The 21,045-nt window shown below is 37.0% G+C and overlaps 1 protein-coding gene across 2 annotated transcripts; it reads right to left on the reverse strand.

The window, feature by feature from the left end:
* Window positions 1–6: 6 nt before the first annotated feature.
* On the reverse strand, window positions 7–18,397 carry atp8b3 (ATPase phospholipid transporting 8B3). Of its 2 annotated transcripts, XM_039694995.2 has the most exons (28): window positions 18,094–18,393; window positions 17,171–17,221; window positions 14,078–14,169; window positions 13,576–13,689; window positions 12,452–12,550; window positions 12,238–12,299; window positions 12,030–12,102; window positions 11,714–11,784; window positions 11,037–11,128; window positions 10,761–10,919; window positions 10,347–10,435; window positions 9,677–9,870; window positions 9,369–9,577; window positions 9,269–9,291; window positions 8,251–8,407; window positions 7,639–7,827; window positions 5,894–6,006; window positions 5,640–5,804; window positions 5,423–5,534; window positions 5,266–5,341; window positions 4,385–4,505; window positions 2,973–3,159; window positions 2,255–2,478; window positions 1,993–2,076; window positions 1,672–1,896; window positions 1,441–1,579; window positions 626–756; window positions 7–546 (listed from the first exon to the last, which is right to left on the reverse strand). In XM_039694995.2, the coding sequence occupies exons 2-28, from the start codon at window positions 17,193–17,195 to the stop codon at window positions 313–315; spliced, it is 3,459 nt and encodes a 1,152-aa protein (XP_039550929.2). In that variant the 5' UTR covers window positions 17,196–17,221; window positions 18,094–18,393; the 3' UTR covers window positions 7–312. The 2 variants fall into 2 exon arrangements, with proteins under 2 accessions (XP_039550929.2, XP_039550930.2); XM_039694996.2 differs by lacking the exons at window positions 2,255–2,478; window positions 2,973–3,159 and having other exon boundaries at window positions 18,094–18,397.
* Window positions 18,398–21,045: the final 2,648 nt, after the last annotated feature.

Consider the following 21,045-nt stretch of genomic DNA (forward strand, 5'->3'; position numbering starts at 1 on the left):
CAAAAATACAAGTATATTTAAAAGACCAAATATTACAAAAACTAAAGATCATGGGATTTAGCTAATCAACTGTTTGTCCCTATTTATGCTTACAGTACTTACTTTTTTGCATTTTGAAATGTACTACAAACCCAATCCAAAACGTACAATCGAGGTAATATATCGCTATCAATTGGATTACGTGTATGATGGGCCTCCATTTTGGAAATGCGGCAAAAATCCTGGGTTTGTGGACCACTGACCTTTGGTTACAATATTTGCTACAGACATTTCTGTCACATTTTTAGTGCATGACAAAACACACTGAAGATGCTAGCATGAAACATCACCATTCATTTCTCTATGTGAACCCTGTGGAGATTCTTTCTTCAGACCATCTGATGTAGCTCTCCCGTCCTTTGGGGGCGCAGCAGAATGAATCCCAACTCCTGAGGTGATTAACTTACCAAAGCCTTTCCCTTGGGACATCGCATAGGATGAACGACGCTGAAAGGTACCTCTCCGAAACCTTTGCAGCTCAACAGACTCATTCTTTGAACTGTGTATCTACATAGGAAAGTATGGTGAGCATAATCAATAACACAACATGTAATATGTATGTTATGTTAATTAGAAAAGGATCTACCTTTTGTTTGTTGGGGTTTGTTAATACAACACCTAAGGCTCGTATGGTTATTGAGGGGAGGACAGCAATACAGGTGGTCACAAATATGGTCAGCCAAACCTCAGGGGTACTGAAAGCATTTGGTGAGGCTCCTGAAAATTCAAGATTCACATATTCAATAAGGAGTTCGACATTAAAGGATTTCCGGCTGAAATTCACAGTACAGACTTCTTACACTCTTACATTTGCCCTCTGGTGGCCTACATGAATACATTTTCGCAACATTTCATTTTGAAAACATGAGGAAGGGTTCAAAATTGTGATTCCTATGTACAATTTTATATTTTATATAAGGTTAATATAGAAAAATGTTCAGTTAAAACTATGTGTAAAATAAATGTTATATATATATATATATATATATATATATATATATATATATAATGAATGAAGGTTAATAATCATTCATTTGTACATCCATTTTATCTAACCTTTTTATAATGTTCATCCAGTTAAGATTATTTTGAAAATCTATATTATTATTTTTACAAAACCTTTTGCGGTCATTTGTGATTACGTCATGTGATAAGTCATGGCAACAACTAAAATCATTGAAATATATTTTTTGTTAATCTAAAATAAAATAAAAACCCAACTGATAATTAAAAAAATAGCTAAAATTGCTCTTCATAATGACTGTATTTAAAAAAAAAAAAAAACAGAAATCCTGATAAGGTGATAAATAGAAAGTTTGCTACATGATTAAATGTATTTTATCTCTTCATCTAGAGATATGCAATTTATATGAATAATTATTAATCTGCAGGCATGAATACCCAGGAAAAAGTAGTCTTTAGGTGAGGCAGTGAAGAGGCGAGCGCTATGGAGAGCCAGTGTGGACAGAAAGAACACCACTAAACTAAAGATGACTGCTGCGATGTTCCACTTGGTCCAGAATTTTGTATGTAGAATAACCTAAAACCGGCAAGACACGAACAAGATAATACACTTATTATCACTGTCATAATAAGTAAATATTGCAGCCTTTATTTATGCCGTCTATTTACCTCGACAGTGGTGGTGAGCACCACAGACGTTTCCACCGTAACGGCTAATGTCTGAAAATCGAGAGCAGAGTACTGCAATATTCCCATAGGTATGAAGAAAAGGATCATGGAGGTGTAGAGAGAGTAGAGGAGTGTGACGGCCAGAACAAAAGGATTGAAAAGCTGCTTCTTCTGTCCAATGGAGTAGATCTCCGGCCAGCACAGACAGCTCTTGGCACTCACGTCCTATCCCAGAGTCAATGTAAACGGATAGACTGACAGATGAACCAATCAGCTTTTGGATTTGTTGTGATTGGTCAAAATGCTCTGTATTTGGCTTACCTGTTCAAAAAAACCCAGGCACTGTATAGGCAGAGACGTGTACATTGTTGTGTAGAGGCTAATAAACCAGCTCTCGTACATGGGCTGGAAAAGAGAGCAGAAAATGCACCAAAAAAGCTGCTGATGTCATTTATTATCAGATAATGTTGCATGTTGATTTAATCTCAAACAGATCTCAGTTTGACTGTAATAGCAGATATTTTCAGAGTGCGGTTGGGGTTGGTGGGTGTAAAGTGGATTAAGTGACCTAGTTGCTCTATACCTGAGCGCTGAAGCCATTGTAGAAACTGTACCAGATATGCACCAGAGCAAAAGCAGTGGTTTTGTAGAGGAAATAGCGCAGAAGGATGCAGATGCGATAGTAGGACCAGTGCCCGTGCACCAGCAGCAGCCTGAGGAGGAAGCTGAACTGTGCCAGAGCGAAATCAGCATTCTGCACCGCCTGACTTCCCTCCATGCCGCAAAGACCCACGCCGATATGTGCCGCTGGTGAATATCGGAGATTTTTATTTATTAGCAAAGTGCAAATTTGATTTATTTAGCCAAATAGCAGATAATGATGCATTAAAATTAGGGCTGTGCAAAAATTAATTGCGATTAATCGCATCCAAAATAAAAGTCTGTGTTTACATAATATATTTGTGTGTGCTGTATATAATTATTTTGTATATATAAATACACACACATGCATGTATATATTTAAGAAAATGTGTTATTCATATATAAAATATTTATATTTATATAATATAGATTTTTTATATATATATATATATAATTCTTATATATATACATGCATGCATAGGTATTTATATATACACAAAATAATTACATACAGCGCACACAAATATATTATGTAAACACAGACTTTTATTTTGGATGCGATTAATCACAATTGATTTTTGCACAACCCTAATTAAAATAGTTAATTTTTTTTTTTAAATTATTTTTTTAATTATAAGTTAAAAACTGTTTTTTCTCACTCTTGATCATGTTCACGTCGTTGGCACCATCTCCTATTGCCAAGGTTATCGAAGTCGAATATTTCCTGACCATCTCGACCACTTCGGCCTTTTGTGCCGGTGTCACACGGCAGCAGAGCACAGATTGGCACTGATCAGAGAGAGCAACAAACTTCGCCCCCCATTCTGGTGTTTTGGTCAATTCTAACTGTAATGTACATAAAGTTGATAGTAAGACATACTGAGATATTATTACAATTTAAAATAACTGTTTTCTATGGTAATATATTTAAAATGTAATTTATTCCTGTGATGGCAAAGCTGAATTTTCAGCGTCATTGCTCCAGTGTTCAGTGTCACATGCTGCTTAAGAAACATTTCATATTTTGATTCTTTGATGGATAGAAATTACTAAAGTCTTCTATCTAGTCTTTTTTGTGACACTTTTGTTCAATCTAAGATGGAAGCTTGTTTTCACCACAGAATAAAAAATAGGAAAAAGATAATTGCGACTTTTTATCCGTCCTTCGAATGACACATTAAACCGAGGTCCTGACTCTCTGTGGTCACAAAAAAATCCCAGGATCTCTTTCGAAAGAGTAGGGGTGTAACCCCGGCATCCTGGCCTCTGTCCATCATGGCCACCTAATCATCCCCATATTCTGATTGGCTTCATCACTGTCTCCTCTCCACCAGTAAGCTGATGTGTGTGGGCGTTCTGGCGCAATATGGCTGCCGTCACATCATCCAAGTGGATGCTGCACATTGGTGGTGGTTGGAAAGCGCTTTGAGTGCGGAGAAAAGCACTATATAAATGTAATGAATTATTATTATTATTATTATTATCATCTCACAATTCTGACGTGATATTAAGTCTGAATTACGAGTTATAAAATCAGAATTGCGTGATATATGGTCGCAATTGCGAGACAAAGTTAGAATTGCGTGATATTAAGTCACGATTGCGAGACATAAAATCAGAATTGCGTGAAATAAAGGCGTGATTGCGAGACAAAATCAGAATTGCATTATATAAAGTCGCAATTGCGAGACAAAGACTGAATTGCGTGATATAAAGTCTTAAAGTGATTGCGAGACAGTCAAAATTTCGTGATATAAAGGCGCAATTGCGAGACATAAAATCAGAATTGCGTGATATAAAGGCGCGATTGTGAGACAAAGTCAGAATTGCACGATAAAAAAAATTGCGCTGCAAAGGGGGAATTGCGTGATTTAAAGTCACAATTACCTTTTAAATTTTTTCTTCAGGGGTGGAAACAAGTTACCATAATTTAACACATCCTCCTTGCTGAACAAAAGTATTAATTTCTCTTTTAAGTCTTCATTTTTATCACACTAACCCATAACCTTTAAACAGTCGTGATATTTTTTATCTATTTATAAAATCTAAACATTTGGCTTTAAATGCTCACCAGTTCAGGACCCGAGATGACAATCGCAGCTTTGCTCTTCTCTGCTCTCCTGTCTGTGGTCCAAACCTCAGTCTGTTTAGACATGAGATGAACATCTGGAGAAGGAGACTCTAGAAGCTGCCTGGAGAAATTGACAACAGTCATGTTGTGTTATATTACGTGTGTATGTGTATCTTTGCAACACTGTGCATGTTCTAACCAAGTGCGATTCAACAAATTTCCAGCGTCAAGTAATTTGTCTGTAATTGTAATTTTGGAAGAACAATGACAATAGTTGTTATTTTTTATGTTTAATATTAACATTTTAATTTATTGTTAAAATATATATATAATATATTTGTAAAATAAATATTTTATTGTTATTTTTTAATTATTATTATTGTTATTTTTCTTTTTTAATTATTTAAATAGTATAATTATACATTAAAAAAGCTATTGCAATTTTGGAGGAAATAATAACAATAGTGATTGTTATTTTTGTTGTTTAATATTTAATTTTAATTTAATGTTATTTAATTATCATTTTGACTTATTTATTGATAATAATTTTTATTTTTTAATAAAATATTTTATCGTTGATTTGTAATTATTATTATTGTTATTATTCTCACTAGTTATTTAAAAATATAAATACATTAAATTATTAATTTTATTAATACAATTATTTATTAATAATACAATTATATTTTTATCATTTTATTAATTAATATTATTATACACATATTTAAAAAAAAAAAATGATGTGGACCAAACTAATACAAATTTAGCTTATCATTTAGTTTGGCTAGTTTTCAAATTGTGATGAAGCATTTGTCTTGTCACAGCCACAGGTAATTAGGACAAAAGCTCAGAATAATTAGCATAATAGGAACGTTTCTGACCTAAGCTCCTCCCCTTCTATCAGGATAGTGTCTGGATCCATCAGTTTGCACGCATATCCCACATTCACAGCCGTTTCTGTTGAAAGGCAGTAGCAGACAACATAAATTTATTTTCATTTCGCTTCTTCAAACCAACTTACATGTTAAAACACAGCACCTGTTTTGTCTCCCGTCAGCACCCACACCTTCACCCCCGCCCTCCGCAGGGTGGCGATGGTCTCGGGTACACCTTCCTGGAGACGATCCTCAATAGCCGTCACACCCAGTAGCTACACAAACAGGATTGTTTTATAACACAATGCTAAAACATTCGACTATTTCCCTTAAGTTGACTCCAGAGACTGATTTGTTTCATAATAACTCCCTTTGAGTACCGTTAAGTCTTTTTCCATTTGGTCATATATGTCTTCGAGCGCAGTGTCCTGGTTACCCGTCGCTGTGCCCGCCTGACTGAGGGCACGGCTCCACTCCGTCCACAGGGTTTCGGGAACAGAGCGCACCGCCACACACAGAGTCCTCAGACAGCCCTGAGCAAACAGCTGACAACCACACACACATCCCAACACATGAACAACTGCGTCGTACATCAATTCTTACTCAACCACGTTTCCTCTTAAAGTCGCCTCACCTCTAGAGCTCTCTCGGTACTCTCCTGAAGTGGGCAGTCTCCCTTAAGCCTCTCCAGAACGACCATATCTGCACCTTTACAGTACAGCTTCAACTGTCCTCCAGGGTCCCGCACTACACACACACACACCCATACAGTTAAGCCCAAAGTATACTTTGATTTTTAAGCGTACGCTAGAGTATGTGTACAGCATGCATAATGTAAATTTCGTCATCAGTGTGGAATGCGATCGTCATCCACCCGTACTGTACGCTCAGCTGGCATATGTGCCGTGATTTTTTTGCCGCAAATGAGTTTGTCCACACACTCTCATGGAAATTCGTAACCTTTTTACGTTTTTACAAATTCGTACAATCTCATTGGCATGCTTTCGTATGATCCGCAATCACACCACTGATGGTTAGGTTTAGGAGTGGATCTTCATTCTCGTAAAATATTTATGTGTTCTCATGAAGTTTGTTAGCGACAGCAACAATATACCCTTGCATTAGTGAGCACTTGAGTGAGGGGGTCAAGAAAAACATACAACTCCAGCTTAAACTAATACAAAAACATTTTTATCCTCTGGAAAGAAATAGCTCAGAATGAATCTTTCTAGTGCGCATGTGTTCAGTGGACGCCATCAAATGACAGAATTTGAATTTTTGGGTGAACTATCCCTTTAAAGGGATACTTAAAGGGTTAGTTCACCCAAAAATGAAAATTCTGTCAGTATTTACTCACCCTCATGTGGTTCCAACCCCGTAAGACCTTCGTTCATCTTCGGAACACAAATTAAGATATTTAAGATATTAAGATCGCTCCTGCATACAGTCCATAGGCTTCTTGAGGGACTGGCTCTTGCTGTCCCCGAAAAGTCATTAAAGACATCGTTAAAATAGTCCAAGTGACTACAGGGGCTCAATCTTAAGTTTATCAAACGACGAGAACACTTTTGTGCGCAAAAAAACAACAAAAATAACGACTTTATTTCAACTATTCACTTCCTTCTCCATGAGCCTGTAAGTCAGTTAACGTAGTGTGATTGCGTAGAGCTACGTCACACGTAGGCTCACTATTGGCCGACGCTGGTCATGTGTGTGTGATGCGTGTGACGTACAATAACAGAAGCTTACGCTATTAAACTAGTAACCTGACTCGCGCAGAGGGAGAAATAAACGAATAGTTGAAATAAAGTCGTTATTTTTGTTGTTTTTTTGCGCACAAAAGTGTTCTCGTCGTTTGATAAACTTAAGATTGAGCCCCTGTAGTCACTTGGACTATTTTAACGATGTCTTTAATGACTTTTCGAGGACAGCAAGAGCCAGTCCCTCAAGAAGCTTATGGACTGTATGCAGGAGTGATCTTAATATCTTAAATATCTTAATTTGTGTTCCGAAGATGAACGAAGGTCTTACGGGGTTGGAACAACATGAGGGTGAGTAAATACTGACAGAATTTTCATTTTTGGGTGAACTAACCCTTTAACTTTTTTGGAAATAGGCTCATTTTACAACTCCCTCAGAGTTAAATAGTTGAGTGTTACAATTTTCGAATGGGTTGAGTTTAAACAGTTGAGTTTTACCATATTTTTTAGTTTTACTTCCATAGTATGAAACTGAAACGGTCTGGTTACTGATATTCTTCTAAATATCAGAAAATCGGCTGAATGGATTCGAAACTTCGACAACTTTGGGGGAGTTGTAAAATGAGCCTATTTCCCAAAAAAGTGGAGTATCCCTTTAAGAACAGTTATTGAAACTCACCCAGCACTGACATGCGTCTCCTCTTGCTGGTGAAGTCCAGGATGGCCAGGAGCTGGTAGTTTCGCGTGAGGCCCATCTCGCTGATGGTGAGAGTCTCACGTGTGCGAGACAGAAACACCCAGCCGAGCTCCCGCGCCGCACAGACCAGAGCCTCCTCATCTGGAGAGGCAGCCTGGTAATGAGGCAAACCTGTATTCATAAAACACAATTTACTTTTTTACACGTCTTCCTATTTTATAATTGTTTCAGTGCAATATTCCATCTAGCATCTGTTCATTGGAGTTAAAGGAGTAGTTCACTTTTAAAAAAACTTTTGCTGATAATTTACTCACCCCCATGTCATCCAAGACATACATGTCTTTCATTCTTCAGTCGAAAAGAAATTAAGGTTTTTGATGAAAACATTCCAGGATTTACTTTAATTTATTTTTTTGTTAACTTTGGGGCCCCCTGGTGGCCAATAGTCATATATTCTAAATAAAATCTATTGAATTGCTGCCCCAGTAATTATATCTTGCAACCATATTTAATCCTTTCATCTTCATTACCTCTAGCAAATACAATGTTGTGATAAATTGTGATAATGGCAGAATAAATAGCATTTCTACCAACCATCACTCCACTCGCTCATGACAGTGTGACAAAGGGCCAGAGCGGTGAAGAACTCTTGGCACTCAGGGCTGCTCCGTTCACGTAGCTTGTCCACCAAACGCTGGTCGGAAAACTTCATTCCACCACAAGAAAACCGGTTCCAGCTTAAGTCTAGTGGCTTGATATAGAAATAAAATAGATTTAGAAATAAAAGTGTGATGTGTTCTTCTAGTCTGGGTCAGTAGATTTAAACCTCTTAAAGGAGTAGTTCACTTTTAAAAAAACTTTAGCTGATAATTTACTCACCCCCATGTCATCGAAGATGTCCATGTCATTCTTTCTTCAGTCGAAAAGAAATTAAGGTTTTTGATGAACACATTCCAGGATTTTTCTCCATATAATGGACTTCAATGGGAACCAAACGGTTCAAGGTCCAAAAGACAGTTTCAGTGTAAACTGCAAACTGTTTAAAGGGCTTTAAACGATTCCAGACGATGAATAAGGGTCTTATCAATCGCTCATTTAAATTTAACAAAGTTTAAGTTTTATAAGCTCAAATGGTCGCCTTGCTGTGTTCTGTGATGCGCGTTCGTTACTCTCCTGTTTGAACTCGTTCATCAAAATGAACGAATCTTTTCTCGAGTCAACTTGTTCATTTAGTTTGTTGAATGAACCAAATGACACGAAAAAAGATTTGTTCATTTTGATAAACGAGTTCAAACAGAAGAGTCACGAACGCTCATCACAGAACAAAGCATGGCGACCATTTGAGCTTACAAATCGTCTGGAATCGTTTAAAGCCCTTTGAACAGTTTGCACTGAAACTGTCTTTTAGAGCTTGAACCGTTTGGTTCCCATTGAAGTCCATTATATGGAGAAAAATCCTGGAATGTTTTCATCAAAAACCTTAATTTCTTTTCAACTGAAGAAAGAAAGACATGGACATCTTGGATGACATGAAGGTGAGTAAATTATCAGCAAAAGTTTTTTTTAAAGTGAACAACTCCTTTAAATAAAGAATGAACCTCTTAAATCATACCTTGAATTCCCCTGCCGTGTCACCTGAACAAACAGACAGATGTCATTATTGACATTTTAAAACACAGAAGCTGAAAAGAGTGTCAAAGAAATTGACGGACCGTAAATGTGTCCGGCGATGAAGCACTGTCGAAAGAGCAGACGGTTTTGTGTGAGAGTGCCGGTTTTGTCGCTGAGCAGGTGGCCCACCTGACCCAATTCCTCATTTAGGGTGGTTGTACGAGCCTGAGCAGGGCTGTCATTGTCCTCCCAGTACATCTCAACATCCCGGCTAATCAGAAAACAGTGCACCATGTGGATCACTTCAAATCTGGTGTGGGACAATGAATCAGTGAGCAAAATATTCAGAGATAAAAAGGATCTAAATCTCAAAGAAAGGCATCATGAGAATATGGAGAGCCACTATTACGTTATATAGAGAGACATGGGCATTGAAGGACTAAGCAAAATGATGTAGCCCCAGAAGGAGAGGAAGCCCAGGTAAGCAGGCGAGGAGTCACGCTGCAAGGCAGACACAACTTCGTACTGAGGGGAAACCCTGTACTCAAATAACCCCGCACCCACAGCGAGGAGGAGAGCCGTCATCACCATGAAGAGCAGACTCTGAAACATAAGATACAGTCATTTAGGCAGGGAACAGATCCATGATAGGAAACATTTATAATATCTAAATAATATTAGTTTGTCAACTTCACGTGATGCATACCATACATAAAATACAAATTTGCATTCTTGTTATGAACATTTGAGACGTGCAACTCCTAAATTATGTTTTTATTTTAATTTCTAGAAATAAACTTTAAATAATATTTATACTGTAATATATAAACAGTCCAGAGAGGGTAACAACATTGCTAATCAAAATTAGAAAACGGAATAGAGATTATTTAATAGTCTTCCCACTTATATTTTTTTTTTGTAAATTAGGTTAAGTATTTCTTACTACAATTAATCAAATAACTGATTATGAACACATAGGATATGATATTTAATTGTTCTATATAGTCAAGAAAGCCAGATAATAATTGATATAGTATGTCAACTAAGAGTTGCGTATGAAGTTTCTTCCTCTCTCTTACCACCAACACCGTTTTGTTTAGTAATATTTCCACCCGTGTTTTCTTCAGTTTCAGATGGCCACAGTTTTGCAGAATTTTACTATCCGAGCCTGTTGAGGTCAAAGAAATCCATTTAATTTTTCATTTGTCTCAGGCCATCTCTACAGAACCCTTCAAGGGACAGTGATGGAAAAAAATTGGATGTGAGCAAAAAATATATTTCATTGCTCTTGCTTTCTCCCAAAACCTTTGTATTTTTGCAAGTTTCTCAGGGTAATGGAAAATATTGGCGAGAGAATGCGAAAGCATTGAGATTTTGACACATTTTCCCTCCCTTTCCATATTTTTTTTCCATCAACATATCCATTTAGGCCGGGGCTCTGTAAATTTCCACCAGCTGTCAGCATTCACCTTAATAGCACAGATTTGACTTACCTGTGTATATGGCCAGTCCATAGGCTGTGTCTGTGTTTCGCAGTACAGTTCCTCGGAGGAGCAGGTGGTCTGTGTCCAGAAGGTGGCGCTCTCCTTTCCAATGTAACTCACCTTTGAAAGAATGCAGGTTACCATTTGGTTCCTCACACCACACAATACCTAAGTTGAAAAGAAAGAGAGCGAAAGATCCAAAGGTAAAAGAAATGAATAGAAAGCTTATCTTTTGGTCACTGCGAATGAATGGCTCCAATGTTTGCCCAAAAAGTCCATACAAACCATCAAAAGACCCCAGGTTTGGCTTAGCTGAATCTCCATTCAGCTCAGCATGGGTTACACTGAGAGCCTGGCGAAACTTCAAGTTGGTTTCTCTGCAAACAGCCAAATAATACAGTGAAAACATGCTACATTAGCATTAGAGCTAATTTTCCACAACATTCACCATAATAATCAAGTGCATATAGAAACAAGTTTAGTGAACTGCTTTGAATATCACAGTGTGATTTCATTCTGAGTAGTTTAGCCCAAACAGCAGAATAATACCATGAAAAAAATGCTAATTAGCATTTGTTAGCATTTTCCACAACTTGTATTTTACTACAAGGAATATTTGTGGGTTTACTTCACCATAATAATCAAGTTCATAAAAAAACAAGTTTATTGAACTGCTTTGAATATCACAGTGTGATGTCAGCCTGAGTAGCCCAAACAGCAAAATAACACCATGAATAAAAATGCTAGTTAGCATTTGTTAGCATTTTCCACAACATGTATATTACTACAAGGAATATTTGTGGGTTTATTTCACCATAATAATCAAGTTCATTAAAAAAAAAAACAAGTTTATAGAACTGCTTTGAATATCACAGTGACCATTTGTTTATCTTGTTTGTGTGTGATATCATTCTGAGTAGTTTAGCAGTTAGCTTTTAGCTGCTGTGAGAAGTTATGCTTACCCATCAATGTCTGCCGTTTCTACATAGCAAAGGCTGTGTGGCTCAGTGCTGCACAAGAGTAGCAGATCTGCCTGAAATCAACAATAGGAGAAACTTAATCTGCGTCAAACATAGCTAAACATGTCTGTAGTTAACCTGAAGGTAGGAAATGACTTGATCTATGCACTACAAATCAATTTGAGACAAAAAATGGTTTGGTATTTGTGTGTACTGCAAGGCAATTTAGATTTTAAACATGACATATTTAAGTGTCCACTGTCCAGATTCTCTTTTGGGCTGCTGTAGCTGGGTCAGAAACACAGATGCACACACTCACAGGTATGACCTTGTCCTTATGAATCCGGAGAATGTCACCAACATGTACATCTTTCCACTTAACAGTTTTGAAGCTGGAAATGAGATATTAAAGAGAGGAAGACTTTTGAAGTGAAAGATTCTCTGTAAATCTAAACTCAGATGATGACGTGTTTGTTTTGCTTCTGAGAAGCTTTGGTCTCAACTATCTCCAGGCCAGTATTACTTACCCCTCAGGAGTGAGAATGTCACACGGACGCTGGTTAATTTGCGCATCACTGCGTCGGCGGCCCTGAGAGGCGTAGGAGTAGAGGGAACATTGTGCATAGTGCAAGTAATGGGGAAATGGCTGAAAACTGAGATACTACTGGCCTTCAAACTTCTATATTAGGGAAAGTAGCTTAAAAGTATTGGTTGAGAGAATGTCAAGAATGATAGACTCACCACGTCGGTTGTCAGATCTTTAAATCCACGCACAAGCAAAACAAGCATCAGAGGAAGCATTGTACTGTACCAAGGGATGGTTGCAATTATAGGAACACACTGTAAATGAAACCAAAGATGCACAAAACAGCTTCATTTTTCACTTAAATTAGGAAACTTGTTGAAAAGTATGCATTTATACGTAATTATAAACAATGTATTGTTATTAGATGTTTACATGTATACATATATATGGCCGGTAACAGTGGAAATATATATGTATATATATATTAGGGCTGTCAAACGATTAATCGCGATTAATCGCATCCAAAATAAAAGTTTGTGTTTACATAATATATTTGGGTGCACTGTGTATAATTATTTTATATCTGTGAATACACACATGTGCTTGTATATATTTAAGAAATATTTTCATGTATATAGATTTTTATATAATTTATATTATATATAAATGTAAATGTTTTATATATAAATAATATTTTTTTTCCTAAATATACATGCGTGTGTATTTATATATATACAAAATAATTATACACAGTGCACCCACATAAACACAAACTTTTATTTTGGCTGCGATTAATCGCGATTAATCGTTTGATAGCCCTAATATATATATATATATATATATATATATATATATATATATATAGCCTATATACACAGAATCACATGGCTTACAAAAATCCTCATAAAATATACTTTGTGACGTATAAATTTCATCCATCATGCCAGTTCAAAGAGAGACTCAAAAAGGGTCAAGAATAAAGGATATAAGTGCCAAGTTGTCAAGTACTCCAAGATTTATGAATTGAAACTCAAATATTTACTCTGAATTAAGTGACCTTCTCATTTATTCAATTTATTTTAAGAAAGGGTGATTGTCATTTTCAGCCATGACTATGTAATTTTGACTTTTTCAAACAGCGGGTGTTTTCGACTCACTATTTGCCAAAGAGCATGTGTCATTCATCGTTTCATCATGAACTCGAGTGGCCACCTTGAACTATAGTTTTCTATAGTATTCATTTGGGAAAAAATGTGCTAGTCAAATATTCCTCATGGGCTTGGTATTTAAACTTAAATTAACTGCATGAATCTTTGTATCACAGAAAAACTCCACAAACCTGCAAAACCACAATAAGTAAGAAGAAAAGATTCGCTGCTCGTTGGAACTGTTCATACAGGTTGAGGGGCAAAAAGGTCAGAGGGGTGTATTTGTAGCTCCGCACCACATTGTCCTGGCAACAAAACCCATTAGAAACATGTTAAGTAATGAATTAAAACTTAGCACTTGCTTTCAAACCAGCTGAAAAGATCAACATATGAAGCAGGAGGCAGCCCAAAGGTATACAATGTTGTTTAATGCTTCCATAACTACTTCTCCCTAGCCAATATGAGAGATGGTCCAAACTGTAGAACACAAAATCCAGGGGGAGGGGTTGGATCCAGATCCAACTCCTCCACCTGACATATACCTAAATCTACCCATCTCTGCCCCTGATCCCTAACCCCACTCCTAATCCTACCCATCTCCACCCCTTAGATCGGGATCCAATTCCACCCCCTGGACCTCGTGTACTGCCATGAGGTGCTACTGCAATATGAATCAAAACGTTTCTCACGTACAGCGTAACGCCCCCAGCGGAAACAGAGGAAAGATTTTCGGCGACAGGACTGATGAAAATGGCGGCCATTGGCCCGCACCTCCCAACTGACTCCTGAGGGGTTAAAGTAAAGAAAAGATGATTGAACATCACATCATCCAAAACATTCAATGTTAGAAAGGAATCACCTTAAAGGAGTAGTTCACTTTTGAAAAATTTTGCTGATAATTTACTCACCCCCATGTCATCCAAGATGTCCATGTCTTTCTTTCTTCTGTCGAAAAGAAATTAAGGTTTTTGATGAAAACATTGCAGGATTTTTCTCCATATAATGGACTTCAATGGGAACCAAACGGTTCAAGGTCCAAAAGACAGTTTCAGTGTAAACTGTTCAAAGGGCTTTAAACGATTCCAGACGATGAATAAGGGTCTTATCAAGCGAAACGATCGCTCATTTAAAAAAAAAAATATATAACAAAGTTTAAGTTTTATAAGCTCAAACCAAATGACACGAAAAAAGATTTGTTCATTTTGATAAACGAGTTCGAACAGGAGAGTCATGAACGCGCATCACAGAACAGAGCAAGGCGACCATTTGAGCTTATAAAATGTAAACTTTGATTTTTTTTTTTTAATGAGAGATCGTTTCGCTTGATAAGACCCTTATATAAAGCAAAGGCCACAACCTGCAAACATGATCCTATGCCGACAGCCTTGGTTAAGGCATGTCTTCCAACTTTGGGTCCAACACTGGTCAACATCATTAACACCTCGCTGTCATCTGGGATGGTCCCCACCAGCCTCAAAACTGCTGTGGTGATCCCTAAACTTAAAAAACCGGGCCTGAACCAAGACGACTTAAACCATTACCGTCCTATCTCAAACCTACCTTTCATATCTAAGTTATTGGAAAGGGCTGTGGCTTCCCAACTTAACCATCACATGCTACAGCACAATCTCTACGAGCCTTTTCAATCTGGTTTCAGGACACATCACAGCACAGAAACTGCCCTCATCAAAATCACAAATGACCTTCACATGGCAGCTGACTCTGGCCATGTCAGCATCCTGATACTCCTTGACCTCTCTGCAGCCTTCGATACAGTCTCCCACCCCATTCTTCTTACACGTCTCTCTGAACTCATTGGCCTTACTGGTACAGTGTATTCCTGGTTTAAATCCTATCTCACTGACAGGCAACAATACGTCGCCCTCAAGGGGATCTGCTCTAATTTGGCGCCGGTCCTGCATGGCGTGCCACAGGGATCGGTCCTAGGCCCACTGCTATTTAATATTTACATGCTGCCACTTGGGATGATCGTCCGAAAGCATGGATTACACTTCCACTGCTATGCTGACGACACTCAGCTCTACATCAGCACTAAGCCTTCTACTTCGCTTCCACCAGTGCCACTTACTAACTGCCTGAAGGACATAAAGCACTGGCTGGACAATAACCTCCTCAAACTGAACAAAGACAAAACAGAACTCATGGTGTTCGCCCCGCTGTCACTTCTTAAAAAAGTTGATGACTTCACATTGGATGTGGATGGCTGTTCAATCTCTGCATCTCCACAAGTACGCAACCTGGGCGTCATCATGGACTCCACTCTCTCCTTCCAACAACACATCAAAAACGTCACTAAAATTGCTTTCTACCATCTCAAGAACATCTCCAGACTCCGACAGTGCCTCACCAATTCTGTAGCTGAGGCCCTCATCCACTCATTCATCACCTCTAGACTTGACTACTGTAATGGTATCCTGCTCGGTCTACCCAGCAAAGCCACTGATAGACTTCAGTATGTGCAGAATTCTGCGGCTAGGATGCTCACACGCACAAAACTTGGTCTTCACATTACTCCTATCCTTATGAAGCTACATTGGCTGCCAGTAAAGTACCGCATCAAATATAAAATCCTCCTCCTGACATACAAGTCCCTGCATGGACTTGCACCCCAGTACATTATTGATCTTCTCCATTCCTACACTCCGTCACGGTCCCTGCGTTCTTCTGACAAGAACCTGCTTGCTGTCCCTAAGTCCAGGTTTAAGACATTTGGTGATAGAGCTTTCTGCGTTGGTGCTCCGTCACTCTGGAACAAACTTCCCCACGAGATTCGCTCTGCCTCATCACTCTCAACATTCAAAAATCAACTCAAAACACACCTCTTCACTGAGGCCTTTGGGCTCTAGCTGCCTCGGCCCCGTGCCTCCTCCTTAACTCCCCCCTCCCATTTTATGTCCTTTGTTAAGCGTCCTTGGGTACTTTGAAAGGCGCTATATAAATTAAAGTTATTATTATTATTATTATTATTATTATTATTCATCGTCTGGAATCGTTTAAAGCCCTTTGAACAGTTTGCACTGAAACTGTCTTTTGGACCTTGAACCGTTTGGTTCCCATTGAAGTCCATTATATGGAGAAAAATCCTGGAATGTTTTCATCAAAAACCTTAATTTCTTTTCGACTGAAGAAAGAATGACATGGACATCTTGGATGACATGGGGGTGAGTAAATTATCAGCAAAAGTTTTTTTTAAAAAGTGAACTACTCCTTTAATTTTTAAACACTAAAATGTGGTTAGTATAAAAAGCATGCATTTAATAACTAATTTCCTGAAGTGGTTTACTGACTGTGATTTCCGTTATAATTATTGTAGCATGCAATGTGTGAATTATAGACACTGTTGACTCAGATTTATTTGTTTTATTCGCTTTTTACATTTCATAACAGTAACATTCATAAAGACAAATGCAAAGATATTTTAAGGGGAAAACACATGGGAATCGCTTAAAAAAACAAGGTTCTCACCTCCATCAGAGGTATTAAATGTAATTTAATTAAATTTCCAAGCTGAAATAAATAGTCTTCCCACAACATATTATGTGCTTTGTAGAAACACTCGGATGTTAATCTGTTTTTTAAGTCCTGCCATACCTAAAATAAAATTTTGAATGTGGAGGATTTTTATACCATTATATTATATAGAATAAAATGCTAGTTTTCTGTTTATTTTGGACAAGCTGAATAACAGCATAAAGGCTTGTGATTGTGAATGTACTGAACTGAATAATTACGGTTTGAAAGATAAATAAAATGTCAGTAACCAACCTCTCTCTGTCTTGCTACCAGTCATGATGGAGTAATACACAGAGATTGAGACTGTTGTGGAAAAGAAGGATGAAAATCATATTAACAGAGGTCAGTATGACAGTGTCCAGTCTCGCAGGCACTTGCATAAAATCTGTTATTCATTATAGACTGTTACCATGCTTACCTGGGACAAATAGACAATAAGAGTCAGCAAACAACTAGCATGTTATATAACATAGATAAATGTTATAATATGTCATTTAGTTGTATTTAAAAAAAATATAAGTACATTTTGTTTAATATATATATATATATATATATATATATATATATATATATATTATACTATAAATGTTCAAAGGTTATTATATACAACATACTGACATACTTCATAAATTAAATAAAGGAATGCATTATATGTATTATTAATGTTAAAATATGTAATTAAAAATAAAATATAGTAATATATATATATATATATATATATATATATATATATTATACTATAAATGTTCAAAGGTTATTATATACAACATACTGACATACTTCATAAATTAAATAAAGGAATGCATTATATGTATTATTAATGTTAAAATATGTAATTAAAAATAAAATATAGTAATATATATATATATATATATATATATATACACATATACATACACACACAGTACTATTTAATACCTGGTGCATACAATAATACTGGATTAGGCTATATGATAAATGCACTAATGATAAAATGTTCATCATATTGGGAGATTCAGAAGCATGTGAACACTGAGGAATATCCAATTTAGCATGACCTGTCCCATCCCTGTCTTTGGAAACGGGAATAGTAGCCTATTCCATCCAGAAATAGAGACATTAACACTCATATCGAATTAAACAAACTAAGTGCTAAACTGTGAACACTGGGGAGTTTCACCCACAAAACACCTCACCTGCTTACTGTTTTTTGTTCCTTGATCACAGATCCCACAGGGCTCACTTTCCGCGGCGCTCTTCTCCCCAGCGTCTCATGTAGGTCGCCTAAATCACAGATCCAGGTGTTCCTCCGCGCCAACAAACTCCTGAGTCTCATGCATATATGTTAGCGCGTTTGCTGAATCATGTCTTTTTCGCTCTTCTGTTTATCTCCAGTGTTGTATTTGGGAATAAACTTCTCTCAAACCTCCTTCTCTCCTGCTCTATCTCCTACCTCTCCAAATCTCCACCCTCTCAAATGCACGACTGGGAATTGTACAAATGCGCTCCTCCAGGTAAAGGAGGGGGCTGGAACTCGATATGCACTATCCGGCAGCACAGGTGGGAAAAGAAGCGGAGAGAATAAAAGAAGGGAATATTGTAGGCCCAACATGAAAAGTTGGGAAAAGGAAAAAAAGCAATAAAACTTAAGTTCGTATTTCGTAAAAATAATAATAATAATAATAATAATAATAATAATAATAATAATAATAATAATAATAATAATAATAATAATAATAATAATAATAATAAAAAAATTGTAAAACTACCGCCGAAACTTTTTACGCTCTCATTAGATCCCTTTGGATTTTATTGCCGCAACCAGTGTTGTAAATATTGCGTTTTGGGGGAGACAAGACCCCGACGCGGTAGCCTACTCATTAAATAAATATATGTAGACGCTAATATAGAGTGAACAGGCCTTGTCAATCCATTAACTACACGGCATTAAAGAACGATATCTTTGGAATCACATGAACGATAAAAACATTGACAGCCAATCAGAATCCACCTGACTTTAGCTCGAGTATTTAAAGCAGCAGACAACATAACGTGTGCAGCGAGTAGACTTGTAATAAACAGAACAATAACGCTATGCTGTGGACGCTATATATTTATTATTATTATTATCATTATTGATGTGAACAGGATTTTACACTGTACGAGTGACTTAGAACTGGTTAGATGTATAGGCTGATAAGTTTATGAAATGCAGCGCTGCAATGGTTGACAGATATCTGACTTGACTTAAAAGACATAATATGACATAAAAACAGCAGACATTTATGAAAACTGCATTTTCATCAAAACATTGTACCAGTTGAATCATTTGTTGTCAAAACAGGTTGTATTTTATTGATTCAGAGGGATACTGGCCTATTCACGGAAAAAGCATGAAGTTATGTGTTGAGAAAAGAATCTTTCATTTTATATTTCCATAGTGTGTATACTGTGCGCAGTATGTAAATGTTCTGCATGAATGGACTACATTTGCCTAAATATGTATAGAACAAACAATGTAAGAATACAATACAACATGCACGACTTGACCTTTTGCATTGGTCAAGCTGTAGGTAAGTTTGCACTCTGCCATAAAATAATTGTTTTTAAATGGTCAATAGCCAACCACTCACATTTGGTAGATTTGTTAAATGTGTTGATCTGTCTGGTCAGGGTTCTCCTAAAAATATATTTGAAGTGGCTTTGCTGTTATTTCGTAAGTCTGATATTGACACATGTGCAATATTTCATATAATATAATATACTATAGAAAAAAGGCTTTCGTGCCATTTAACCACCATTTCTCTTTGTGTACCAAGCACTGACTTTGATTTTGTCGTCTGCCACTTAAAATACTCAAGCTCTTAAAGAATAATGGTTTCTGATTGGCTGTCGATGTTTTATCATTCATAATCTGTATAAAATTATTTGAATAATTATTTGAAAATATTTGAATCGTTATTATACTTATCGTCGTGAACGTGCCATAACTCTCCTGTCCCGTGGGGGCGATGCAGATGGAAGCCCAACTTTTGAGATTAACTTTCTAAAACTTTGCCTTCAGCGAGAGGATTAACAATGGTGAAAGACATCTCTACAAAAACACAACTGCAACTCAATATTTTGATCTGTGGATCTACACGGTATATAGAATAGAAACATTATTAGAATAATACCTAAAAAAGAAAACTGACTATTGATGTTTTCACAAATGCTCCTGCCAAAGTAGAGGTAGAGAAATATGTTCATCAAAAGGATGACCACAGTGACGATTTTGAGGAAAAAAATAGATAAGAGGGTATGACAGAAAGAGCAACACTTAATGGTGATTGCTATGATGCTAAAAATGTTCCTGTGATGCAAAAATGGTCTAGCGATAACCTAGAACAGACAGAAAAAGGAAAAATACTGATACTCTTGAATCAGTTTTTGCATAGGTGCTGCATGTCACCTAATGTAAATACTGTGGCCATCAATCATGCTCAGCAGGCTATGCAATCAAATAGGTTTGTGAATCAAGTTACCTCAACAGTGGAAATCACCTGAGATGTGGGTAAATATATATTATGCTGTTGTGTATAGGCTTGTAAACTGTTGAGGAATTTTAATCTCGCATGTATTAATATGATTATCGGATCTTATGTTTCATTATTTCTATATTATGTGTTCACCTCTATGTGTAACCACGGAGGAATGTCTTATGGTTTGGAGGAAGTGATTTGTTCTCCCTTATCAAGAGTGGAGCTAGGCACCAGAGGACCGGCCGGGTCAGTGGTCATCTTAGACTGGGAGGGGTAGAGGGGGTTAGTAAATCTAACCTGAATCCTATGGCTTCGTGGAAATTTACAGAGAAGGCTCGGCTTGCAGTAAATAACCTTAGAGAGGGCTATTTAGTCTTCACCCCGGCCTGTGTTCTGGGCGTCACTCCACTTCGCAGTGATCTGTGTTGGTGACTGAGCCTTTTTGTTCTTGCAAGAATAATAAACCTTTTCCTTTATTAATTTGACTCAGAGTGTCTCTTACGAAGTGATGTCTGTTTATTGAATTTTTGCCTTAACAAAACCATCTTTCATTTATACAGTCATGTGAAAAAGAAAGTACACCCTTTTGAATTCCATGGTTTTACGTATCAGGACACAATAAAGCAT

Source organism: Pimephales promelas, chromosome 2, assembly GCF_988280905.1.
Source record: "Pimephales promelas chromosome 2, fPimPro1.hap1.1, whole genome shotgun sequence".
In the NCBI taxonomy this organism is placed as follows: domain Eukaryota; kingdom Metazoa; phylum Chordata; class Actinopteri; order Cypriniformes; family Leuciscidae; genus Pimephales; species Pimephales promelas.